The following is a 23,395-nucleotide window of genomic DNA, read 5'->3' as shown; positions in this document are numbered from 1 at the left end:
ACTCTCAGGGGAGTCTATGTGCCTCCGTTTGCACTTTGCCTTATGAGGAATCTCCTCGGGGGGGCTGTCCGAGGAGTCCTCATGGGCTGTAATCTGTTCCACTGGAACTCCTAAAGGCGCTGAGGCAGGCTGCCCAGAGGTCCGGATGAGGGGAGCCAGGATCAGATGAGAAGGAGTGCAGGAGGGAGCCGAAGCCAGGACCGGAGGCCTAGAAGCACACGACAGTGCCCTCTCCACCGCAGCGAAGGCCGAGGGGGAGCCGCTCTCAGAAGGATCCAAGATCCGACTCCCGCTCGGATCCGAAGGGTGGATCGGACCCGGCGCCGAGAACGTCGGATCCGAAGGACCAGTGTGCTCCGACCGGGACGGAGCCGACAGCACACCGAATCCCTCGGATCCAAAGCTCGGCCCACGGCTCCGAGAGGTCGGATCCGACAGACTCGAGGGAATAGTCGGAGCCGACGTGCCCAACACGGTCGGCTCCGACCTACCCCGGGATCCAACATGGCTCGGCTCCGAGCACTCCGAGCCCGGAATGCGGGTCAGAGAAGGAGCTATAGGAGCGAAAAAAGGGGTCGAGCTCCCCCTCAGAGGGGGGGGGGAGGCAAGAGCACTCCCATCTGCATCTGGGCCTGGATGAATCTCCTCATCATCCGGTCCATATCCGCATCAGACATGCTGAAAGTGGACCTCGACAAGGCCACCGAGGCAGACCTGGAGTGTCGCCTCGATGACCTCGACGGGGACCGGATCACCTCCTCCTCGGGACCCGGGGAGAAACAAGGGGATTGGGTCCGAGGAGGAGGAGAATGAGAAGACTTGGACGGGGAAGAGTCTTCGGCCCGCCGCTTAAGGTGCTTCTCCCGCCGCTTCTCTTTCCTGGCCTCCCTATCCTCCGGAGCCGAAGTGGGAGGTTGAGTCCGATCGGAGGAAGGCAGGCAGGGGTGACCGCTACCAGGGGGGTAGCAGGCACCGAAGCACCGGAGGCCGAAGCAGAGTCTGGGGGTAGAATACCCACCAGAACTAGCTTCGACCTTCGATCCTTGAGTGCCCTGGGGTTGAACGCCACGCAAATCGCGCAACCCGAAGAGAGGTGTTCAACCCCAAGGCACCTAACGCACCGAGTGTGGCCATCAGCCGGTGAAAGCTTGTGACCACACTCGGTGCATTTCGAAAAAAATTGCCTTAGGGGCCTCCGACATATTAAAGTAAGCACACTCACTAGGCCCCTAATCCAGTCACACACACGCGCTACGACCAGCGGGGGAGGGAGAATTATACTAAAAAATAAAACAATTAAGATAGATAAGTAAGGGGTAAACCTATCGCCCACACACCAGTCACTCAGAAGAAAAATATAAAACTTTTTTTCTCACAAACGCCAAGAGCTCTAAACCTAGCTGTTGCTTGAAGAGCGGCAAACTAGATCTGAGGTCAGTTAGGGCAAGCAGGGGATTATGGGTAAGGGGGAGGAGCTAGGAGCTCGGATCTATGCTATGTTAGAAGTTGCCGGCTCAGATCCGAGATCGGATCCGTATCCCACAGGTTGCTGACAAATTAAGTTCCTACTTCAGATCTTGTGTTTCTAATTGGTACACACTGCATTCACATGACCAAAATTTGTGTCTCTAATTGGTACTCAGTGCGTTCATTTCGGAGCTGTACACAAGTGTTCAGTAACCTCTGTACATGAGTCTTACCTCATATACATAGAATCAAGGGGTTCCCTGCACAGAATTTAACAAATCCAGATGTTTACATGAAGACAGTGAAGTATCCTCAAACTTTACAATTTGTTACGGCTGGTGTCCTTCAGCTGTAGACCTGTTCTTTATGATAATCAACTGGTATAAGTGGGATGTCTACATTATGTCATGATTACATGGCATATGGAAGCAAGCATGAGCAAATTTTCCATAGTAGGAAAAGGTTGACTAAGGCAAGAATAGAGGGAGGAAAGTTGGTAGATTGTATGTCTCAGTTATAGGCAGTTCCACAAGCCACCAGCTGATAGGTTGCACTGTTCCTTAAGAAGATTAGTGGAAGCTCTTGCTGTCCACTCTCACTACCAGAGCTTTGAATGCAATCTACAGTTCAGGATACTGCCAAAAGAGCATCACTTGCCCCACAATGGAAAGTGTTTTCTTAGTTGCTTGACTGCTTTAAAAACATATTACCAGGGAGTGTCAACCCTGTAGATGAATGTGGTGGTGACTTCCTATACCTGCAAATCGCTCTGTGATAGGTACAACCTAATAGTTTTGCCCATAAGGGGACTCCTATCGCACATGAAGCTTGTAAGACTGACACATAATGTTATATTACTACTCCAACTGTCCTGCCAAGACTAACAAAGCCAGTACCACCCACTTTTGATAAGGGAATGATACCAACTTAAGAATCATTCTTCTGAGACTATCTTTGTTTGAATTGTTTAAATGGTTTCTTTACTTTTGAAAGTCAAATACAGCCTGGTACTGATGGGCTGTACCAAATGTTTTACTATCATTCAGTGCAAAATATAACCTCATTTTTAACTCTCGGCTGCTGTTCCAAATAAGAGAGGCTTCATCGATACCAGGTGTGGACTAGTACATTTAAGGAGTCTTACGCAAGATATTAGACCAAGTTTGCCATTTTCCAAAGATGAGAGTATAGTATGATACCTATATATGGGGGGGGGGGGGGGTAGCATATAACTGAAAAGGCAGGACCAACCTTCCTCCTGAAGTTCACATTCTGTTATGTATGCTTGAAATAGACCTGTTTTAGGCATGCTTTTTCTCCGGTCAAAAGTTTTAGTGAAACTAAAAAAATGAAGATAAACCACAGAAATGTATTTCTTGGGGATTTCCTTCACAAATACTGAGCCATCAACAAACATAAACACTCTGGCCTGCAGTCACATCAGATTCCATCCATGTAAGCAGTCTAAAATGCTGATGCTGTGGGTCAGTAAAACCAAGGCAGGGAACAGCAGGGATACTTGCCAAGTGCCCTTGTGCAGGGGAAGGGATTAGAAACAGTAACTCACTTTAAGACCCTGGCAAAGGGAAACTTGTATAGAGCTCTTATTGTTTTACAAAAGGTCAACAGGAAACCAAAGTGGTCCAGCACTTGTTGGTGTAGTGCCATTGTAGGAAATCAAAACCTTGCTTCAAATTTATGAAGATTACAACTGTCATTTAGATTAACCTTTTCTGGGGTTGTATGTGTAAGACTTGCATTTGTAAATGGTTTGCTTTAAATTTTCCTTTTAAGAAGCCAGTTTGGAAAGGTGTGGATAGTCGATGGAGTACTCGGTACCTGTAGTTAGCTAAGATTTTTATCCAAAGTTTAGTGTGTTTTTATTAATGAAATGGGGAGGATAATTTTCTGTCTGTTGTGGGTCCTAACCTGATTTAAGGAACATGATTATCCTGGATTCCCTCACAGATAAAAAGTAAGAACCTGAAGTTTCTGATTTGCTGAAAGGTAGTTTTAAGGGAGTTGCCAGCATATGTCTTACCTGCAGTGTAGAGTCTGTTTGTTCCTTTGGTCCTCTGTCATTACCTTGTATTTTCTCCTAGAGTAATTTCTCTATCCACCTCCATTCTAGCTTCTTCTAGTAGTCTTAGTTGACTTAGGGAGCTATAGTATTGCTTAATGGGAGGTTAAGATAAACCCTATTTTTTGGGGCGATATTGGAAAGTCATAAAAAGAAATACAGAATGTCTGAAAAGTAGAGTTCAGATCTTTAGGGTGGGATGATCTTGTGACTCTCCCATGGCTAATACTGGTTTTCATTCTCTGCTTTTTCAACCTAAAAGACAGGAGTCTCACCATCTTACCTGGCATAGCCCGGGCTTGTAGTAAGGCCCTTTTTAAGTATTGTTCTACTCCCTGCTTTAAGGCTCAATTTCTTTACTTTTACTGCCCCTATAATTCCTCTATAGGGGCTTATTTTATTAAATAGGCAACTTTGATTAATGAGTAGAGATGAGAGGTTTGGCTTTTAAAAGGGTATATTTCTGTCCAGTCTACCAAATAAATGGGCTTTTACTGATGAGCAGACACCCTTTACATTCAATTTTAATGACTCCCGCCTCAGCAACATGGATTTAGAGGGGTTGCTACTGTGCATTTCTCTTCCTCTCTTATAATGAAATCTTTCATATGAGGATCTTTTAAAATTGTTACCTACCCAATATTGTTTGGTGGGTGGTTGCTGAACAGATCCTGTTATAAAAGATAGTTGTACCCCATCCTGGTCTGATAGGAAGCATGTGACAATGGAAGCATTATGGATGGTGCAAAATATTGTATTTGTGGCTGCCTGGCTCCATGACATAGAGGGAGAGAGCCCTTCCCATGATCCAGGCGATGGGGATTTGATTAGTGGCCAGAGCAGTGGAGGAACCAAGCAGATAGGAAGAACAGTCAAAGGGTGTTGCTGGCATGTCTATTCTGGGAGGCGGAGAGAGAATACTAGTTGCTCAGGAAGCACACAGGGCAGTGGATTCTCACCAGTGGAGACTAGAGAAACCACTTCCCTTGCTTGTGGGAAGGGAGCGTGGCTGCTTTTTGGTAATGTCCCTTGCGGAAGTGAGGGATGACCAGTGTGAACAGCCCATTGCCCTTCCCCCCTTTGGCTCCACAAGCCAGGTTTCTCTGGGGAACATAAGCTAAGAAGAAAACCCTAACATCACTGTTAATGGCTGTTTAAATGACAGGAGCTTCCTGAATGATCCTCGCTGTTGTGATGGGGAGGAAGTTTACCAAATGAACAGTTGCAGAGAATGAAAAAAATATTTTATTTGTGGCTAGTAAATAATCCAGCCTCTACATTTCTCCCCCTGATCTGAGCAATGAAAACATACCCAGAGTCAGTGGGTTTTGATAACCTTCAGACATCTTGGAGGTTAAAGATTATCATTCAGTACTTTCTGGGCTCTGATCTACCTTTCAGAATGTGGAAAAGACATGTTGGATGGAGTTTAATACAGTAACAAAAGCTCCTCCTTGGAGGATTTGGGAGTTGGTAGCAGTAAAGGTTGCCGGATGTTCAAATAAGTTCATAAAAATGCTGGAAAGTTATGTTTTTGTTCTATACTGTTCACTGACACAGTCTGCCTTCACTAATCTGCACAGCTAACAAATACCTTCTTCCTTTATGTAGTATATGGTATTTTATATATGGTTACCCAATTTAGTTTCTATTAATAAGAATGGCAACCCCGCTTTTGGTTGACTATGACAGACTTAGCATGCATAGAACATCCATAAACTATTAAGGCATCTCTTAATTTCCCCTAAAGCTTTAATTTCCTGCAGAAATAATATCAAATCAATGCTTTTTAATCCAGCTTTGTGTGGCATTGGTTTCACCTTTAAGTATAAATCACATATAATACTTTAATAATAAACATAACTTATAACAATAACAGTAAAGCAGTATGTTAAGCAAAGTACAACTACAAAAAAAAAAAAAAGAAAATGCAACTATTACACACATGCTATTGCTAAGCAGTAATTTTATGTGCTGCTTTTGAGTGTGGTGAACATCCTGTTGTCAGGGACCACTAGGATATTAGTGTGAAGAAAATGACAGAGAAAAAACTACTGCAATCAGCTGTTCCATTAGTTCCTGGGAGAACATGGCGAAGTAGCAGTCGTTGTGCTGAATGTGAAACGCACACACTTGGTGCGATGCACTACTTTTTATGCACTAGTACATAGAGTTGCCACCTTTCATTGTAGCGAAAACCAGACTTAGGCCATGCCCCTTCATATATCATATAACCCCACTCATTCTCCATTCACTTTCCACCCATTTTGTGACATCATCATCCGAGGGGAACGCCCTCAATGCTTTTTTTCCTGTGGATTTTACTATGCTTTTTGTAAAAAATCATAGTAAATCTGCAGATTTAACAAACTTTGATAGTCTGTTTCTTTTTCTAGAACCGAATACCAGAGTTTGTACAGTGTTTTCCTGACAACTGGACAATTAGTTTGATTTCTGTATAGTCCGGAATAAAATGGATAGGTAGCAACAATACTAGTATACATAAGCCAAGGTGGTGGTAGGATTTTTATCTTTGGATATGGAACTATTACATAAATAAGTGCAAGCCTGTCATGTTTTTGCAGAGTTCACTTTAAAGTGTTTAGGCTTTGCTAGTGCTGATATAGCTTTTTCTTGTAGACTTCCCAAAAAGAAATGGTCAGTTTTTTGTTTTCACTTCTTTTACTTCAGTGCAGTAATTTAAGTTGAATCCTCATTCACTACATCAGTTGAGTGTTGGCTGGTTGTGTCTATCTCCGTTGCTTCAGACAGTGCTGTTGTTTCATACTTATTGGTTGTTCCAATACCACAGATCTGGTGATTTAGGGCATGTGTTGGCAACTTCTCCAGGCTTTCTGTGGTACTAGGAAGGAAATGAGGACTACTCTATGATGGATCATGCCTGTATGAGGAGAAACCAGCAAATTTTCCTGGAGCCATAGGGATTTCAGCTCTGTGCAGATTTGGTGCTAATACATCAGAAAGATTGATGGTTTAGCTTATTTGTGGTTGTCTGGTGGGTGTATAAATGTAGTTTCAGCACTAGTATCACCAGGAAATTGAAATACGTGGCAATGTTGTAGTACCACAGTGCCAACATAGCAGAGGGTGGTTAGAAAAAATAAATTTAAACCAAAAGACAAAAGGTTAATATTGGTGACCCAGGATAGTGGACTTATGCACACATTGGTTTACAAAGTCCATTGAACATGTCAGAGAAACAGACAAATGCAGTCTTTGTAAAACAAAACTGGAAACAGTCACATGTCTTCTTGCTGGGTGTGATAACCTAATGGCAGCAGGCCACTATACTGAAAGGCATAATAATGTGGCAAAACAAAGCATCATAGAAAATGATGAAGTTTATATCACATGAGATCACCCATTACTAACAGTTCAAAAAAATAGATGTGAGAAACCATATATAATAGTCCACAAATAGAAGACAAAAGTGGTATTGATCATTGAAATTGCTACACCCAGTGATTACAATGTCTTGCATACAGAGAGACAAAGTCATGAAATACAAGGATTTGCAGGCAGAAACGAGGACAATGTGGAAGAAGGACACCCAGACAGATACTGTACTTTGCTTACAAAATATTACAAATGTAACAGTTACTGTGACATAAAATCCAATTTAAAACCTAGAATCTAAATAGTTTTACCACTATTAAAATAATTTGTACAGAAACGTTTGCCATTTACTTTTCTATAGTAACCGCTATGGTGCCAGAGATATGAACATTTGTTTGAAATGTGAGGACATAATTTGATTCTGTCAAAAAGCATGGCTATGCCCATTGGAAGTTACAGTGCACACTTCCAGAACTCCATGGGGGGGGGGGGGTTAAACTAAACAAGCAGGGTATCAATTTGGTATTTTAGCTTAGCAAGTGAATGAAGTAAATTAATGGATGTTTAAGAATTGAGCAAGGATAAATGGGGGAAGGTGATTGGGGCTGTACCTATTACCATCTGGGGTGATCAAAGAAGGCAGAACACTTTGTTAGTTAAGTATCAAACTACAACATGTCTTCTTCAAAATCTAAAATGGTGGTGCATTAGTGTAGAAAAACAGCTTTGGTGCCATTATGTGGTGGAGGGTCCAGGATCTTCAAGTGTATTACTTCAAGCTTAATTTCTATTGATATCGTCATAAACACATGACTTATAAAATATTCATGAGCATATTTTATTTATTTAACATTTAACTGGGAAAGTCCGACTCGGAACAAAGCCAATTTGAAGCATAGGCCCTGGGAGGAATGGTCCAGACGCATGTCTTTGTAATATGGATGTCCCATCCATATGGTATGGACTAAGCATTTTTTTTTAAAGTAACAAAAAATGCAAAGAGTAAGACCAACCCACATTCCAGGTCTAAAATTATTTAATAAAATAGAATATAAAAATAATAAAAGTTGATGAGTGCTTTCACAACATAAATAGTTGCTTCTTCAGACCGATGTAATGTTACACTTCAGTGAAACATTTAAATAAGACAATGTCTCCAATCATGGGAGGCATAACAAAGCACTATAACCAATCATATTACACATTTACTATCCATCTGATGGCCATTCCAATTTCACCCTTGCATTAATAATTGGTAGAAAATTCACTGTAAGGAACCTATACAGTTTGTTATAATACTACACTAAGTAGAATCTGAGTGGCTGTATTACTATATTCTAAGTCACTGAATAGTTAACAAATGTGTAGTGTGATTGGTTAAAATGTTACATTAAACCATGTATCATTGGTGTTAATGTTTTCTCTGATTAGTCTTATTGTTACATCCAGTGAAATTGGAATGGCCATGAGATGGATAGTAGATGTGTAATATGATTGGTTATAGTGCTTTGTTATGGCTCCTATGATTGGTGACACTGTCTTATTCAAATGTTTCACTAAAGTGTAACATTAAATTGGTCTGATGAAGCAACTATTTATGTCGCGAAAGCTCTCACCAACTTTTATTTTTATATTGTATTTTATTAAATAATTTTCTAGATATGCAATGTGCATTGGTCTCACTCTCTGCATTTTTTGTTACTTTTGAATTGTTGAGTGGACCATTTACCTTTGGAGTCATATTTGTTTTGATTTTTTTTTTAATTATAAATCTGTTTATTGAATTTTCACTAGAAAAAGTCATACATCAAATTTGGATAATTCCAAAAATGCGACAGAAGTTGGAGATCATTCAGTTAGACTTTCCATTTTTAGTAATTCACATGTATCACTGTTAGGGATTTAGTATAAACTATCCAATATACCGATATTACATTTAGAAAACTTAAAAGTTTGCATTTTATTTCATATGTCAGAACTCAAGATGTTATACTTTGGTTCCCGATATCCCATTTATGCCATCAGTGCAGGATAATGAGGTACTAAAGCTGCTTAGCACAGTTTTATATTCCTTTTTTGCACTCACTGTCTCACAATCAGCTCATCTCCACTGGCTATTGCCTGTCCGTGGTCTCTCACCATAATTAGTTTCATCATAAATGAAGTATAACACTTTTGTAGGTCCCCTGACGACTTGTCAAATTTATAACCAGTGGTTTCTTAACAACACTCAAGCCAAATAACAGAGAAACAGACGTATGGCTTGAGAATGGCCCAGTCATTATCCCTACCTTTGGGGAATTATATGAAATGAAAATAAGCTGGGATATCTGTTCGCACAACTATTGTTTCTCAAAGAAAATTCTAGTCTGCCTCCCCAACCTTTGCCAAAAGCTAGCAATGCTTATGTCCTCTAGAAAATATTAGAAGCCATCAGGTGTTGATCCCTTCCCATCTTATCCCTTCTCACAAGTGCTTGTTCCCAAGGACCCCTCCTCAGGGCCCCAGACTGATGTACCTGTAGGTTAATGTCTTCCTCCTCTATGCATATTATTTTTATTCATTTGACGGATGAGTAGGTTAGCATCATTTATGAATGCAGCTTCAAAGTGAGATTTTATTTTTTTTTTCTTTATTTGTTCTTCATTTGTAGTATTAATACTTTAAGCCTCAAAAAAAAAAATTGGCTAAAGAGTTTTAATAACCAGTGCATATGATTTAATTTTCTTTTAGTATGTTGCTCTGTGAATGTTGCTTTACCAGTTTCTAAAGCTGTCCAACTAATAACTGCTGCTTACATGTCTGTGCTGTAATAGAAAGGGCACAGATAGGTGTGTTGGGGCATTTTTAAGCATGAAGTATATCATAACAGAAATTGTGTCCCATATGCCATCTTACACATTTTGGGCAATATGTTTCCCCATATTTTCTGTTGGAGAATTTTAGATTTATTGTATAGAACTTATTGTAACAGAATTTATAAGAGTTATCTGAAACATCTATTCAGCTGATGGCCATGTATCTCCAGATAATGAGGTAGGTGTCCCTGATTTCTTCATAATCACCTAAAGTCGTCAAGATTTTTTTTTTTGTTACTGCCTTTATGTACCATTTGGCTGCAATGAAAACATTTGTACTTTGTTCACCCTGTGGTAATGCAACACTGTTATACTGGCTTGGCATATTGGATAAATCAGACTTGAACCATGTGTAGATGCCTCCTTATGTGGACATCAGTAATGAATAAAGTACCCTATATGGGGAATGCTTACCTCCCTGGGAAGTTTTTGTGGAAATGTGTTCTTACAGTAACACTACAGACTGGCCCAGAGAAAGTATATCTGTTGATACTGATTGTCCTCTGATTGCGTTCAGGTTCTTAGTATCCACAGGAACATGAAAGACGAACATCAGTAACGCTGGATAAAATTAGTTTATATTGATAGTTGGCACAGAACTATTGACATTAAAGTAGAAGATATTTTTTCTCATTGTAAACTGTTTAAAATGTGAGGCAATTTACAATATGAAAACTACAAAAATATATTCAGTTCAACGTTTTTTATGTTGTTCATTAAAGATGACGTGCCAAATGCACGATTATAAAAGTGCTCCTGTGGCTTTCGGGTGCTTTGTACTTGCTATACTTGCTTTTTTTTCCCTTCTTTTTTCAGATGGAAATGCAGAAAAAAATTTTAATTTGAATACAGATGGCCTTCTACAAGTTATGAAAGAGTTGGACCGGGAGAAAGTTCCTGTTTACTCTATCACTGTGAAGGCGTCCAGCAACAAAAACTGGACTCCTCGCAGTAAGGCAGTCTATGACTCCAGCACTGACCCAACTCTTCAGGAGGTGCGGATTTATTTGACGGATATCAATGACCAGCCACCAAGGTTTACCAAGTCAGAGTACACTGCAGGTAGGAAATAACTACTTAATTAAGACATGACTTTATATTTACCTGAACAAGTCTACTTTAGTAACTGCACTTTAATAATGTCAGCTGTATTATGTCAACTTTTTGTTTACTGCATAAGGAGTCTGCTTTTCCATTATCATCATCATCACTGTAATCATTTGAGAATGCCAGTGTAATGACTGCTCATCATATGTAGTTTTGGTTCGATTAATATTTTAAAGCATCTAACAGAATCTGCAGCTCACTTACCACGCAATTATTGACACTATTATTTCTATTTTTTTTTGCTCAATCACTTGTACTTTCAGACCATAACAGCCCATTCTCCAGTCAGCCCACTCTGTTCATTTCCCCACATAATGCCAGTGGCATATGTTCCAGCTCTTCGGCATTATGAAACCTCACCAAGTAAAACAGCAGGCAAGACAGTTGAAGCAAACATCCAGACATTTCATATTAGGGGCTCAAGGGTCTTCCTTTATATAGTACCTATATTCTCTGAACACAGCCTCATATACACACACACACACACACACACACACACACACACACACACACACACACACACACACACACACACACACACACACTGTGCAATAACATTAGCATGTCTAATTTTGTTCATGCCACCTGTCAGAAGATTTCTGGGTATGTCTCATAAGCTAGCTTAATTGCTACCCTTTCTTATCAAGCCTGGCCAAATATAAAATATTTTTAGCATAATATTATGTTTACTGGTTTTGCAAAAAAGTGCCAGTAAACAAACATAACAGATTTAGTCACAGTCCACATTAGCATGGTTCTAGGTGAAAGGGCATCCCTTAGACGTTACAGATCACTAGTATATATTAATGAAGGGGGTTTTCCTTGTGGATGTCATTACTTAAACTGTGTTACTATGTTTTTGCATTTGTTTCATTGACTGATTTCTCTAAATTTGGAGCCAGGTTTAACAAATCTAGTGTTTTCTTAAAAGTACTAGTAGCTGCCTGGCAAGCAAACACTGCAACCTAATTATAGATAGTTACGGCTACTACAAAACAGTAACATACTGCAAGTATAAATATGCTTATTGGCATACCCATATCGCCTACATTTGTCCACATGTGATATTTGATTTCTCTCATATATTACTCCACCAGTCTTTTAAATTTGGAGAAATTTACTTCAAGTATTATTAATACTCTGCAGTAGTAATAATATTATTATGTACTTTCTTTAAGAAAGAAATCTGGCATTCCCTCACGCAGTACAATGTTCCCTCTCCTCTGTTGCTCTCTTTCTGATGATGGCATTCTTTAACAGACATAACTGCATGTTGGCTTTGTAGAAATTATTCTGACTCACAACTTCTGGGTTCTTTCCTGACCTTCTGTCATTGTCTGTGTAGAAATGGCATGTTCTCCCCATTTCTGCTTAGGTTTTCTCTGAATACACTTTATTTCCTCCCAAAATGAGGCTGGTTGACTGGCTACACTGAACTGTCTGTAGATTTATATATTGTATGTACTCTAACACTTCTAGTAAGGGTCTGTGGATAAGCCCACTTACTCTCTTAATAAATGCTAAAATATATTAAGTAAAGGTACACAAATGAGAATAATCCAACACTCTATAAGATATTGTTCTTTCTGTACCTTTCACAAATATATTGAATCTTGCTGCATCTTTCAGCATAACAATCACTGCATTTCCCTAACGCATTAGGACATGCATCTATTTTAATCTATGGCACTCTATCAAAACAGAAAAACAATAATGCTTAACCTATTAAATAAAACTCATCTAAAGCTCATCTTGTCACACATTCACAGTTAATCCAACCATTCATTAACACATACATACACACACCAAACCACTAAATTCCCCAATAACCATCCCACACACAAACGTGTGTGGGGAGCTATCCAGTGACAGGCTATGCCTGCCTGAAAACTTTCGATCAGCTGTGTACACATTCACCTAAATGGCATCCATGCATGAAAAAGTGTATATATGTTTTTTTATTATTTTGCAATTTCCTCTCCATCTTCTCAAATTTCTTCCTTAACCCTTTTCACAAATCTACTCCCTTAATGTACTCCTACCAGATTCCTGAATAAAAGTAGAATTATCTCTGCCATTCAGGTCTTTTAAGTTGAAAAGAGGCAGCGTAACAATCTCCTTAATGTAGTACACAAGTTTTCTTTAAGTGGATTAAAATACTGTATTGCTCCTAATAAAATTATCCTTTTTTGCCTCAGTACAATCAGCTACATAATCTCACAAGTTTATTATAATTATTCCACAGTTTTGTTATACATTCATAGTTTTGTTAACCACACATTTAACTTCAGCTCATTTGTTTCCTTATTCAGTATTATGTCATTTGAGCACACGCTATGGAGGAGTGATGTCATTACAGATATTTATGTCACACTTAACATCAAGACCAAAAAATATCCTTAATTTATTATGGGTAATTTAATTAATTACCTTTTTGTAAATCTTGTCTTCATTACTAGTCATTCTTGTAACAATACTGAAAAGTATTTTATTTACACAGTCCCCTAAGTTTTTCTCTGTTGTGATCTTATAACTGGCTTGGGTCATGCTGTCATTATGGCAATGGAAGGTCATTTGTGCTGTCATTAAGGCAATGGAGGGTCATTTGTGCTCTCAGTATGACAATGGGACATTTTGATTTGTATTATCTGGATGAGGTTACCAAGTGTGGCTACATTACAAAAGGGTACCATGTGACTGGTAATCACAAATGACCAGGAGTGCTTTCATGAAAATTCACCACTTTGTAAAAATTATCTTCCCAGATTAAATGGTATGAAATAATACATGTTTAAAAACAATGGATGCTAGTACTTGAGTTGAATTAAATGATTCCCCATTAGGTAAAGAATTATACATGTATACGTCTCCAAATAATAGGAAGATTCCAAAAGCACAAACCAAAACCCAACAAAATGGAAACAAAATCAGGCAAAATACCCCACAGAAGAGAAAATGCATGAATAAAGTATGTACTAAAATAATTCATGTTATAAAAGTGTAGCAGAATTCTTGCACTGAGCCACCATGCTGCATGTTTTCCATGGTAATGTTTGCACTGGCTCATTACTATTTTCCTAGTGTTACCTTTTAAGGCTTGTGCAGGTAATTCTTCCTATATTATTATTTATTGCTGCATTCCAGATTGTGATGTATAAGTGATGAAGAGCATCTACTGTCATCAACCTCATCAGTAGCTGAGCTAGTGTAAATTATTTGCCCAAACCAATTTCTTCCTCATCAGTTGTTATTATTTCAGATGTATTTGATTATATTAACTCATTCCCTACTTCTCCTGCATAATGTAATTTTTATTTAATATATTTTACATTTGTTAACCAGGATAGACTGGCTGAACGTATAGCCCATTTTCAGTGGCAGACCAGGGAGAAAAGTACCAAAGTAAATTTGCAATTTGTAAACAAATGATATATAAAACAAAATGAAAATTAATGTTTAGGTATATAATGCAACTTAACAGGAGATATAAAGAAGATGAACAAACAATGCTTGATAAAGGAGAGGAAAAGTAGATGGAGAAAGTAGGATATTAACATTATAGGAGATGGATAGACTGATGGGACTCAGATTTTAGGATGACTGAGTGGAAAAAAAAGAATTAGAATATTCAAGTTGAGGAACAGGACCATCTGAGAGTAAAATACATGTTTAGCTTTTGCATAAAGGTATGTTGATTAGTTTGAAACCAACTCCAACAAATAAAAGCAAATGGAGAACAGCAGTGGAGTCCAATTCCACACTATACGATTTATTCAGTAACCACAACAAAGCTTTAGCACTTTCGTTAAGCTTATAACACAAACTTCATCAGATTCACATTCAAGTAAAAATTAATTAGCTTAAATACCCCCCCCAAGTAAGTCACGTGATTAAAAATCACCAATAGCATGAAAGATAAGAAAAATAATTTACTTAACCCTCTCAACAATTAAAAATAGAAATAAAATAATTACATAATTGAACCTTATAAGACAACAACCTTAAAATACTGGCAATGGAAATTGAATCGTTTAAACCTGGAAATGCATTTGCATTTAATTTTAGCTGCCAGCAACTTTCCTTATACTCAATTATATCCCTCCATGCTCCCCCTAAAACATTTTTTGGGACTTCAGTCCCATAAAATATGAAACCATGGTCAGGATTCGTCTCTATGTGGCAGTATAGTGAATTAGTACTTTTTTTTTGTTTTTAATGTCACATATATATATTCTATCCCTAAATTGACGGATAGTTTTTCCCACATAGAAACCAAAACATTTTTTACACATGGCCAAATATATAACACCTACTGTGTTACACATGCAATTAGAATGAGTACGTATCTTACTATTGTTCACTATCACAACATCTTTCTCCAAAATATCGGAACATTGTAAACAAGTACCACATCTGAATGTTCCATTACTTTTCATACTAATAATGGTTACTGGGGTATCTTTTACATCTAAAAAATTTTGGAGGCATTACGCTCTCCTAGAACAAAGTTTGGTCTAGATCCCAAAACATCCAATGTTCCTTCAAAAGCCCTAAAAATATCCCAATTTTTCTTAATATCATTTGGATTTGTTTACACCCTTCTGTAAACATAGTAATAAAGGAACAACTATATTCTTTGTTGGTTCTACTAATCTAGAATAAGTTTTCTTCCAAGTACATAATAGGTTTAATAGCCCCTTCACTTCTTTTACTAATAACTTCACTAGCCATTTGGTTAATAAGGTCTAAAGGATAACCCCTACCTAAAATTATGTTAGTTAATTTCGAGCATTCACTCAAAAAGGTATTGTCATCTATGATCATACGGTCCAATCTAATGAATTGCCCTTTAATAATTCCTTTCTTCTGATGCATTGGATGGCAACTAGAAAAATGCAACAAACTATTGGAGTATGTTTACTTCCTATAAATTGTATCACCTTATTTTCATGATCCTTATTAAGCAGTATATCCAAATAATTAATTTCTTCTTTACTGTATGTATAATTGGAAGGTACTTTTGGAAATCCTGATCTAGGTTAGTTACCTATTACTATTTTCCTATTGTTACCTATATGGGCCACATTCCAAATGAGTTACTCTCAGTGCATGTCTGCCCTAATTTGGAAACACTTGCTCTAGTGTAAGCAACTAACTTCAGTGTAAGGAATATCTATAAATTGGCTTACTACGGTGACCAGATTTCAAAACATCGCCTCTCCACCACCTCTAATTGTAAGAGGTCACTTACTCTGAGAACAAGTTTTTTGGAATTGGGCCCTATGTTTTAAGCAGCTGCAGTCTAGGTCATAAAGCTTTACTTCACTGAGTGATCATAGTTCAAGCTTCCTATTAAATTCCTGAAGTGTTGTGTGTCAGTTTGTGTAACTGAGTTGCAGCTGATATATTCAGCAGCTGAGAGAAACTACAGCAGACTTAACATAACTTCAGCTTTTATTAACTTACAAAAGCTTGCTTTTGGTTACTGTACAACACTTAAACTTAATTGCATCATGAATAATTTTTGGTTCTGTAACATACTGTGAATCATAACATTTTGTATGTCTGTGGAGAACACACATTGACTTGTTTAGTGCTTATGCGCACAGATTTAAGCAACATCAGTTTTTTTAGGTGTTTTTTTATTACACCTTATTCATTTACCTGAGTGGATTATTCAGTTTTGTTTGCCTGTTCTGTGGAGTAAAACATTTTGCTTAAGCTGTAGAAATTTTTTTTTCATTTTAACCATTTGATTACTGTGCTTTGGGATTTAGGGTGTCTTTCTGTTTGTAAACTACAATGAAATGATCCTGTCTGATAGTTGTATAGCAAATTAAATATCGCTTTCTACGTTTATCAATGATACCTTGCTTCATTTACCTGAACTGCATTTATACATATCTGGCTGACTCTGCTGACAAAATTGACACACAGTTACATCTACCTGTATTGCTAGTGTCGCTGACTGCATTTACCAATTCACTGCATGCAAATGCCACATTTGTTATTTTAGATTCTGAAAGCCTGCCTATTTTCATAATTGATGCTGACAGCTCTTCTTTGGTTCCATGAAGTACTTTAACTTTCCTAAGGTCCTCTAACCCTCTCCATATCTGAACACCCTGCAGCTATTTCCATCCTTTCTGTGCACCACTTACTTTATTAGAGACTTTTCAGTTAATCATAGTCTTTTTATGCAATACAGGTAACTGTGACTCCTGTCTCTCAGTAGCTACTGTGTCCGCATAAAACATGTAGTGCATGCTGCTTTCCACTTGCTTCTCCACTTTCTGTGTATTACTTAGTAAGTTTTGTCATGTTATTTACTACCTCTGACTTTCTTTATAACTCAGTTATAACGGTATAACTTTACTAAATGCCACTCCTGCTAACTAGTTCTCTTTGCAGTGACTAACACACTTCTTGCAAAACTCCCTCAGTGCTGAAACTCCTCAACATTAGCATTCAAAGGTGCTGCAGTAAGTTTACCGAATTTCATTCTTGGATAGCGAACTGTTATTATCGTTGTTAGTGAAACCTTAATACTTTCTTTCAGCTTTTCCTGGTTAGGGGTCGCCACAGCGGAACGCATGTTGACACACAGAAGACGCTCTAACTGAGAATCGAACATGCAACGTCTAACTGTGAGGCGACAACGCTACCGCAGCACCACCACCGCAGTGTGTTAGTGAAACCGTAATAAATTCTGATATTAGTGAGTCCCACAGTATAGCATTCTGAGACAGGAAAAACAAAAGAGTAGGAGATCTAGCCATACTATACCCAATAAACTGACACTGTAGCCATTTAACAATAAAGTAACCACCTTCCACACTGCAAAAATACTACCCTCACTTTTAAAGGTAAAGCAAAATAAAGCAGTGTGTATTATCTCAGCATACATTCCCGTCAAAACAATCCCTCCAGTTTTGAGTTTCTTCTTTTCTCAGCATCAACTCAAATCTCCCAACAGGCCACCATCCTTGGAGATGTCAACATAAATGAAATCTCTTCCAATCCTTAAATTGATACCCATTTTATAAATCTTTTCAACTTTACCTAGCTTATTTCAACCACAAGCAGATTTAACAAAAGCAGCAAGAATGAAACTATCTCTGGTTGGATGTTAACCTCTCCCCAGGAAAAAAATCTCATTCAGGTACACTACCAGATTAATTGATTGATAATTATTGCATGTGTGTCATGAGGCAATGTAATGAAAACTCCAACGCCACCAGGTGCAAAACCGTTCAAAATCTAAATCATGTCCAGAAAAAATACTTAAAAACACACTAAATTAATATTTGTGATAACACCTAAAATAGCCACCAATAGAAGAGGCTGTCAAACATTTCATTTACATCTTTCTTACCATCACAAACAGCCCAAGCACCCATTAGAAGCAAAGAAGAAAAATCCCACCCTATGGTTAACACTCAAAACCAAGCAAATAATGCACAAAAGGGATGGAGTTTGGAAATCCTGCAACAACAATGAAACTGTAACATATTTATAAAACTATAGACACCTGAGTAACCTCTCAAAATCGCACACAAATTCTGAAAAGTTCTACCTCAGTTTACAGAAAGCTCAACTGAAAAATTATAACTTCTGATCATTAATTACCAATCTTATCAAACCTAGCAAACTTTAATTGCCAACCTCCCTACCAGATGAATTGTATATTAACAGTGCTTACAGTTTTAGCAATCATTTCATTAACACAATCAAATTCCTAACTAATAGGTTCATAAATTTATAGATTATTACTAGGCTAGCTGTAGTTGTGGGCTACTTTAAGCCTAGCCAGTTACCTCGTGAGAATCAAACCCTTTACCTTATGTTTGTAAGCCAAGCACCTTAACCATTAAGCAAATCTCCCCAAAAAAATAGGTTCATAGATTAATACTAAGCTAACTGCTCTTGTGGGCCATTTTAAATCCAGCCAATTAACCCATGTGAGAATCAAACCCTGCACCTTGTGTCTGCAAGGCAAATATCATCGAAAGACCATTTCATTGAAACCCAATTCACTGACGGACCATTTCAATGACAACTAGTAAATGCAGGAATTTAAGTCAAATAACTGGGATTTGTCCCCTTCCCCAATGTAGTGTTACCCTGGAGTTAGTATATATAGTTGGGGGGGTGAAGCCCCCCACCTATTTTGGTTTAAATTCTGTACTTTTTGTGTTTTCTTCTTTTAAACCAAAATAGGTGGGGGGCTGCTTGTGTTATTTTCTTCTTTTAAACCAAAAGAGGTGGGGGCATTCCCCCCCACATCCCCTAACTATATATACTAACTCCAGGGTCGCACTACATTGGGTAAGGGGAAAAATCCCTGTTATTTGCCTTAAATTCCCGCAAGTAGTAGTTGTCAGTGAAATGGGTTTGAATGAAATGGTCTATCAATGTTCTGAAGGTAACCCAAATTATTACATATTTGTCCATATGTATTTCATTTTCGTAGCTTACTTTGCATAGGTTTTTTGCTTTCTCAGCTTCTGTTTCAGCAATTTGTTTTTATATTTTTCTGTTTTTGAATTACTATATTTTATTTGCATGCAGTTTGATTTGTAGTTTTGTATGATTAAGTTCATAGATATAGGTTCATAGGTTAGTACTAGGCTAATTGTCCTAGTTAACCATTTTAAGTCTAGCCAATTATCCCATTTGGGCCTTAAAATTAACCATTTCTAAGATCTATATTTCTATATTACTGAAGTGATGATTACCAGATACAGGTTCATACTATTACCCAATCCTGGCTGTCTAATTGCATCAGACCAGACTGAAACACCATCCTTCCTCTTCTTCTGGACATCTTCTCCTCTTGATCTTTCTCTCACTTTTCCTGTCTGCTATACTGTCCACTCTCCTGTCCATATCTTCTTAATAATGACTAATCTCATCTTAGCTCTCTTCTGTAAAAAAACAAACTCTTGAATTGTTAAAGTTGTAGAAATACAATACTGTTAACTAGCTAGTTAAAGAAAATTGTAACTACTTATAAGGAAATATTGTACTATTGTTTCTTCTGCCTCCTCATTTATATTATGTGAATATTGCACTGTTGTCTGTTCTGTCATCACACTTGTATTACAAATTGTGGATTACTGTACAAGTAATGAATGTCCAGTTTTTGCAGCTTTTCTCCTGGGGCCTCTTCCTGAAAGTGTGCTTTTTGCCCAGTTAGACTTTCCCAGTAAGCAAATGTCAAATTAAATAAATTACTCTACTGTACTAGATACAGGTTTATAGCTTTGGATCTTGTTTTCCCAGGCCTTTGCAGAAACGGGGTGTCTCATGAAGCAGTTGGGTATTCCAACTAAACAAATGCAAATAAATGTGTGTGATGCTACTGTTTTTATTCATTCACCACCACCGTGAAGATGGCTCTATCTTCATTTAGTATGCTTAACCTTCTGAGCTGCTTATGTAATGCTAGGCAATGCCACAGGAAGACACTAACATAATAAATGTTGTTTCTTTCCCCCCACCCCTTTACACAGGAGTAGCAGCAGATGCTAAGGTGGGCTCAGATTTGATTAAAGTCTCAGCTGTGGATGCAGACACAGGCAACAATAGTTTGGTCTTCTACAGTATCCTGGGAATACAGTACATCAAGCTGAACTCTAATGACACAGAGATAAAGAACAATGTCTTCCAGATAGGTAAGTTGTTTAGCATGCTGATTATGAGCATCATGTTTTGACAGCCGACTCTCATTTGAAATATGCAGCTTGTAGCAGTTATTTTCAGAATGAAGGTACTAATCCTGCATTTCTTTCTCATGACAGTGAAATTGTTATAATTCATCTTTGGTGTGTCTTGGTAAAGCTGCTGAGACAATATCATTCTACCTTGTATCTGTTGTAAGGCTGCAGGTGCCTTAAGACTCTTCTTCTCCACTGTTGACTTGTTATAAATATTAAGATTCTACATACAGGATTCTAATTTACTATAATGTCACAGGATTCTAATTTACTATAATGTCACAGGATTCTAATTTACTATAATGTCACAGGATTCTAATTTGTTGTAATGTCACAGGATTCTAATTTAATATAATGCCTTGCTAACTAAATGTAGACATTTAAAATGTAGTTTTTTTCTCAGAAATGTAACTCCACATTTATGTAACAAACAATGCCAAATGTATTTAAATATGCATTGTTCTTCATTAATAATTTGGAAGACAAAAACATTTTTAATAAACCTTTAATAAACATTTTTTGTCAGTTTGAGTAGAAATAATAAGTGTAAATACAAAAAAGAAAAAAGGATGACAGGAACAGAGCAGATATAGACATTTCTGTGACTATAATTACTTTGAAAGATCTCTTTACAAGTTCAGTACAATGAAGATAAGTGAAGGTTATTAAGCCAACTCCATGGCACAGAGGAAAGAAACTCTGATTGTGACCTGAATTATCTAGTGATTTTGTCCATAAGGACAGGTAGAGTGAGTATTCGATGCTGGATCTCGTATCCTTACCAGACAGATATGTCCACATTTTACACAATGTCGTCATCTGCTAGTCAGAAGCTTGGTCCCACTACGCTACATTCATACGATGATCTTTAGTGCATGTGGGTGTGGGGGAATGTGGAAGCAGATATACAAAGACAGAGAAAACCCTTACATCTAGCATTATGCACCCTAGCTACTGGTATTAAGGCAAGAAAATGTAAAGTCTGTCATAGCTGACAACCAGTTCTCACCATGATGATAGGGAATGAATAAGCACACTTTTGCAGGGTTTAGTGATTGTTAAACAAGGGAAAGAAAAAAAGAAATGCATGAAAAAATTGTGTGCTGTTAGTAGCAAGATTACTAAAGATAATTAGACAGATGGTGCAGAGGTTCATAGATATTCCAAGGCCACACAGTATTATGACAACTCGTACCTTGCCAGTACCCTCCCTTAGGCTGTACCTCCTTTCTCCAGGTTGGCCATAATGGTCAATCCTGGAATAAATTTGTAGATACCCATCCGGTCACCTTCTTTATGTTTAAAGGAAGATGGTGAGTTGTACTGCTTATTAGGTAAGGGAAGTTAATTTCAGAGTTTTGGGAGACACTGGGTTATAAGCCTGTCCCTCTACCATATTTTACTTATTTGTTGGTGAAGATTTATGTCCCTGGTTCTATTGTTGGTGGATATATTGGACATATAGAAAAACTGGAGGGCCAAGACAATCAGGTCTCTAATGGCCAGTAAGCTAAGCATAGATCTCATGATAGTTCAGGAGCTTTAGGCCTGTGATATTTTTGATTAGAATTTTTTTTCTTTTTATTATAATGTCATGAAATGCATCCCTAAGGGCGGGGTGGGGTTGTACTTGATAAATAGCCTGATCAATGCTGAATATAAAGAAGCAATTACTTCTTTATTCCTAGATGATATTCCTTTGGTAATTAGCTGAACCAAATAAAAGGATTCCCTCACAACCATTGTTGCATTTTCATTTTGCTGCAGTATAGTTTTCTGTGCAGTATGATGACAGGAGAGGTTGTCTACCAAAAATGATAATACTACACTTCCTAGCATTTAGGTTGAGCCCAGGTCTAGTACACCAAGAGTTTACTACGGAGAGTTCATTCTGATAGGTTTGAGTGTCACAGAGTAACTTAACAACAACCTCAGTTTGCAATTGTCTGACAATTTTGTAAACCAGATGTCCCAGGCTCTCTGCTTGAAGATCTGAAAATTAAGTACCAAAATGGAGAGATTCCACTCTGCACGATGTCCCTAAGGGACACTGCTGGTCACTTTCATACTTTCAGTTGAGCAGATATACAACTGCAGAGCTCAAGTGATTGTGCCCATAATACTTACTGCATATAAATATCTCTGGAAAGAGTCAGCCATTACATGTTCCATGTAGGCGGAGAAAGCACAACACAGACGCAAAATGAGTCACCTGGCCATCCACAGGAGCTAACCGTAAGAATCACTGAATGTATCACTGGATACGCAAGCTGCAGTTATGTTAAAAGCCACTTTTGTCATTGCTGGGATTAAAAAGAGGCATGGCAAAGTGGATTAACCCAAGCAGGTTGGTTGTTCTTTCCTCATGGTTGTACTGTACTATACTGAGTTAGAGTTAGTATATTTATGTAAGGGATATATGGAAGTAATAGTGTCAGCGTGGGGGAAATGCAGTGAGGCCATTTGTTAAAAGATAATTTGCTTTTTATTTTACTACACCCTTGCTTTTGCTCATATTTCACTAGTGCATTTACTTATTTTTGTCTGGTGATGTATTTTCTTTTTTTTTTTTGTCTGTTGATGTGAAATTACTCTGTGGACTTGGAGCTAAAGTTCATTGGGCCTAATTTCATGACACCTTCAATCCATAATTTTCTTCATAACAAATTGTTTCTTTTAAGATGTATTTGAAGTATCACATACATTTCAAAATAGATTTTCCTTTCTATAAAAATGTCATTCACAATTAGCATTTTGTTTTACAGCGAGTTTAATTGTTCAGAAGATGTAATATTTAGAAGGGATTC

The 23,395-nt window shown here is 37.9% G+C and overlaps 1 protein-coding gene across 1 annotated transcript in view; it reads left to right on the top strand.

The window, feature by feature from the left end:
* The window catches only part of CDH23 (cadherin related 23), a 2,508,764-nt gene that overhangs the window by 2,346,818 nt on the left and 138,551 nt on the right, over positions 1-23,395 (top strand). The window contains exons 38-39 of the mRNA XM_044056944.1: positions 10,579-10,824; positions 20,385-20,546. Coding sequence (XP_043912879.1) covers positions 10,579-10,824; positions 20,385-20,546 — 408 coding nt within the window. The remainder of the gene's footprint in view (positions 1-10,578; positions 10,825-20,384; positions 20,547-23,395) is intronic.

The sequence above is a fragment of the Protopterus annectens genome, chromosome 14.part0 (assembly GCF_019279795.1).
Source record: "Protopterus annectens isolate FY-2018-M chromosome 14.part0, PAN1.0, whole genome shotgun sequence".
NCBI classification, from domain to species: Eukaryota; Metazoa; Chordata; order Ceratodontiformes; family Protopteridae; genus Protopterus; species Protopterus annectens.
The sequence above is the reverse complement of the archived record's forward strand: the minus strand, read 5'-3'. Positions and strand labels throughout refer to the sequence as shown.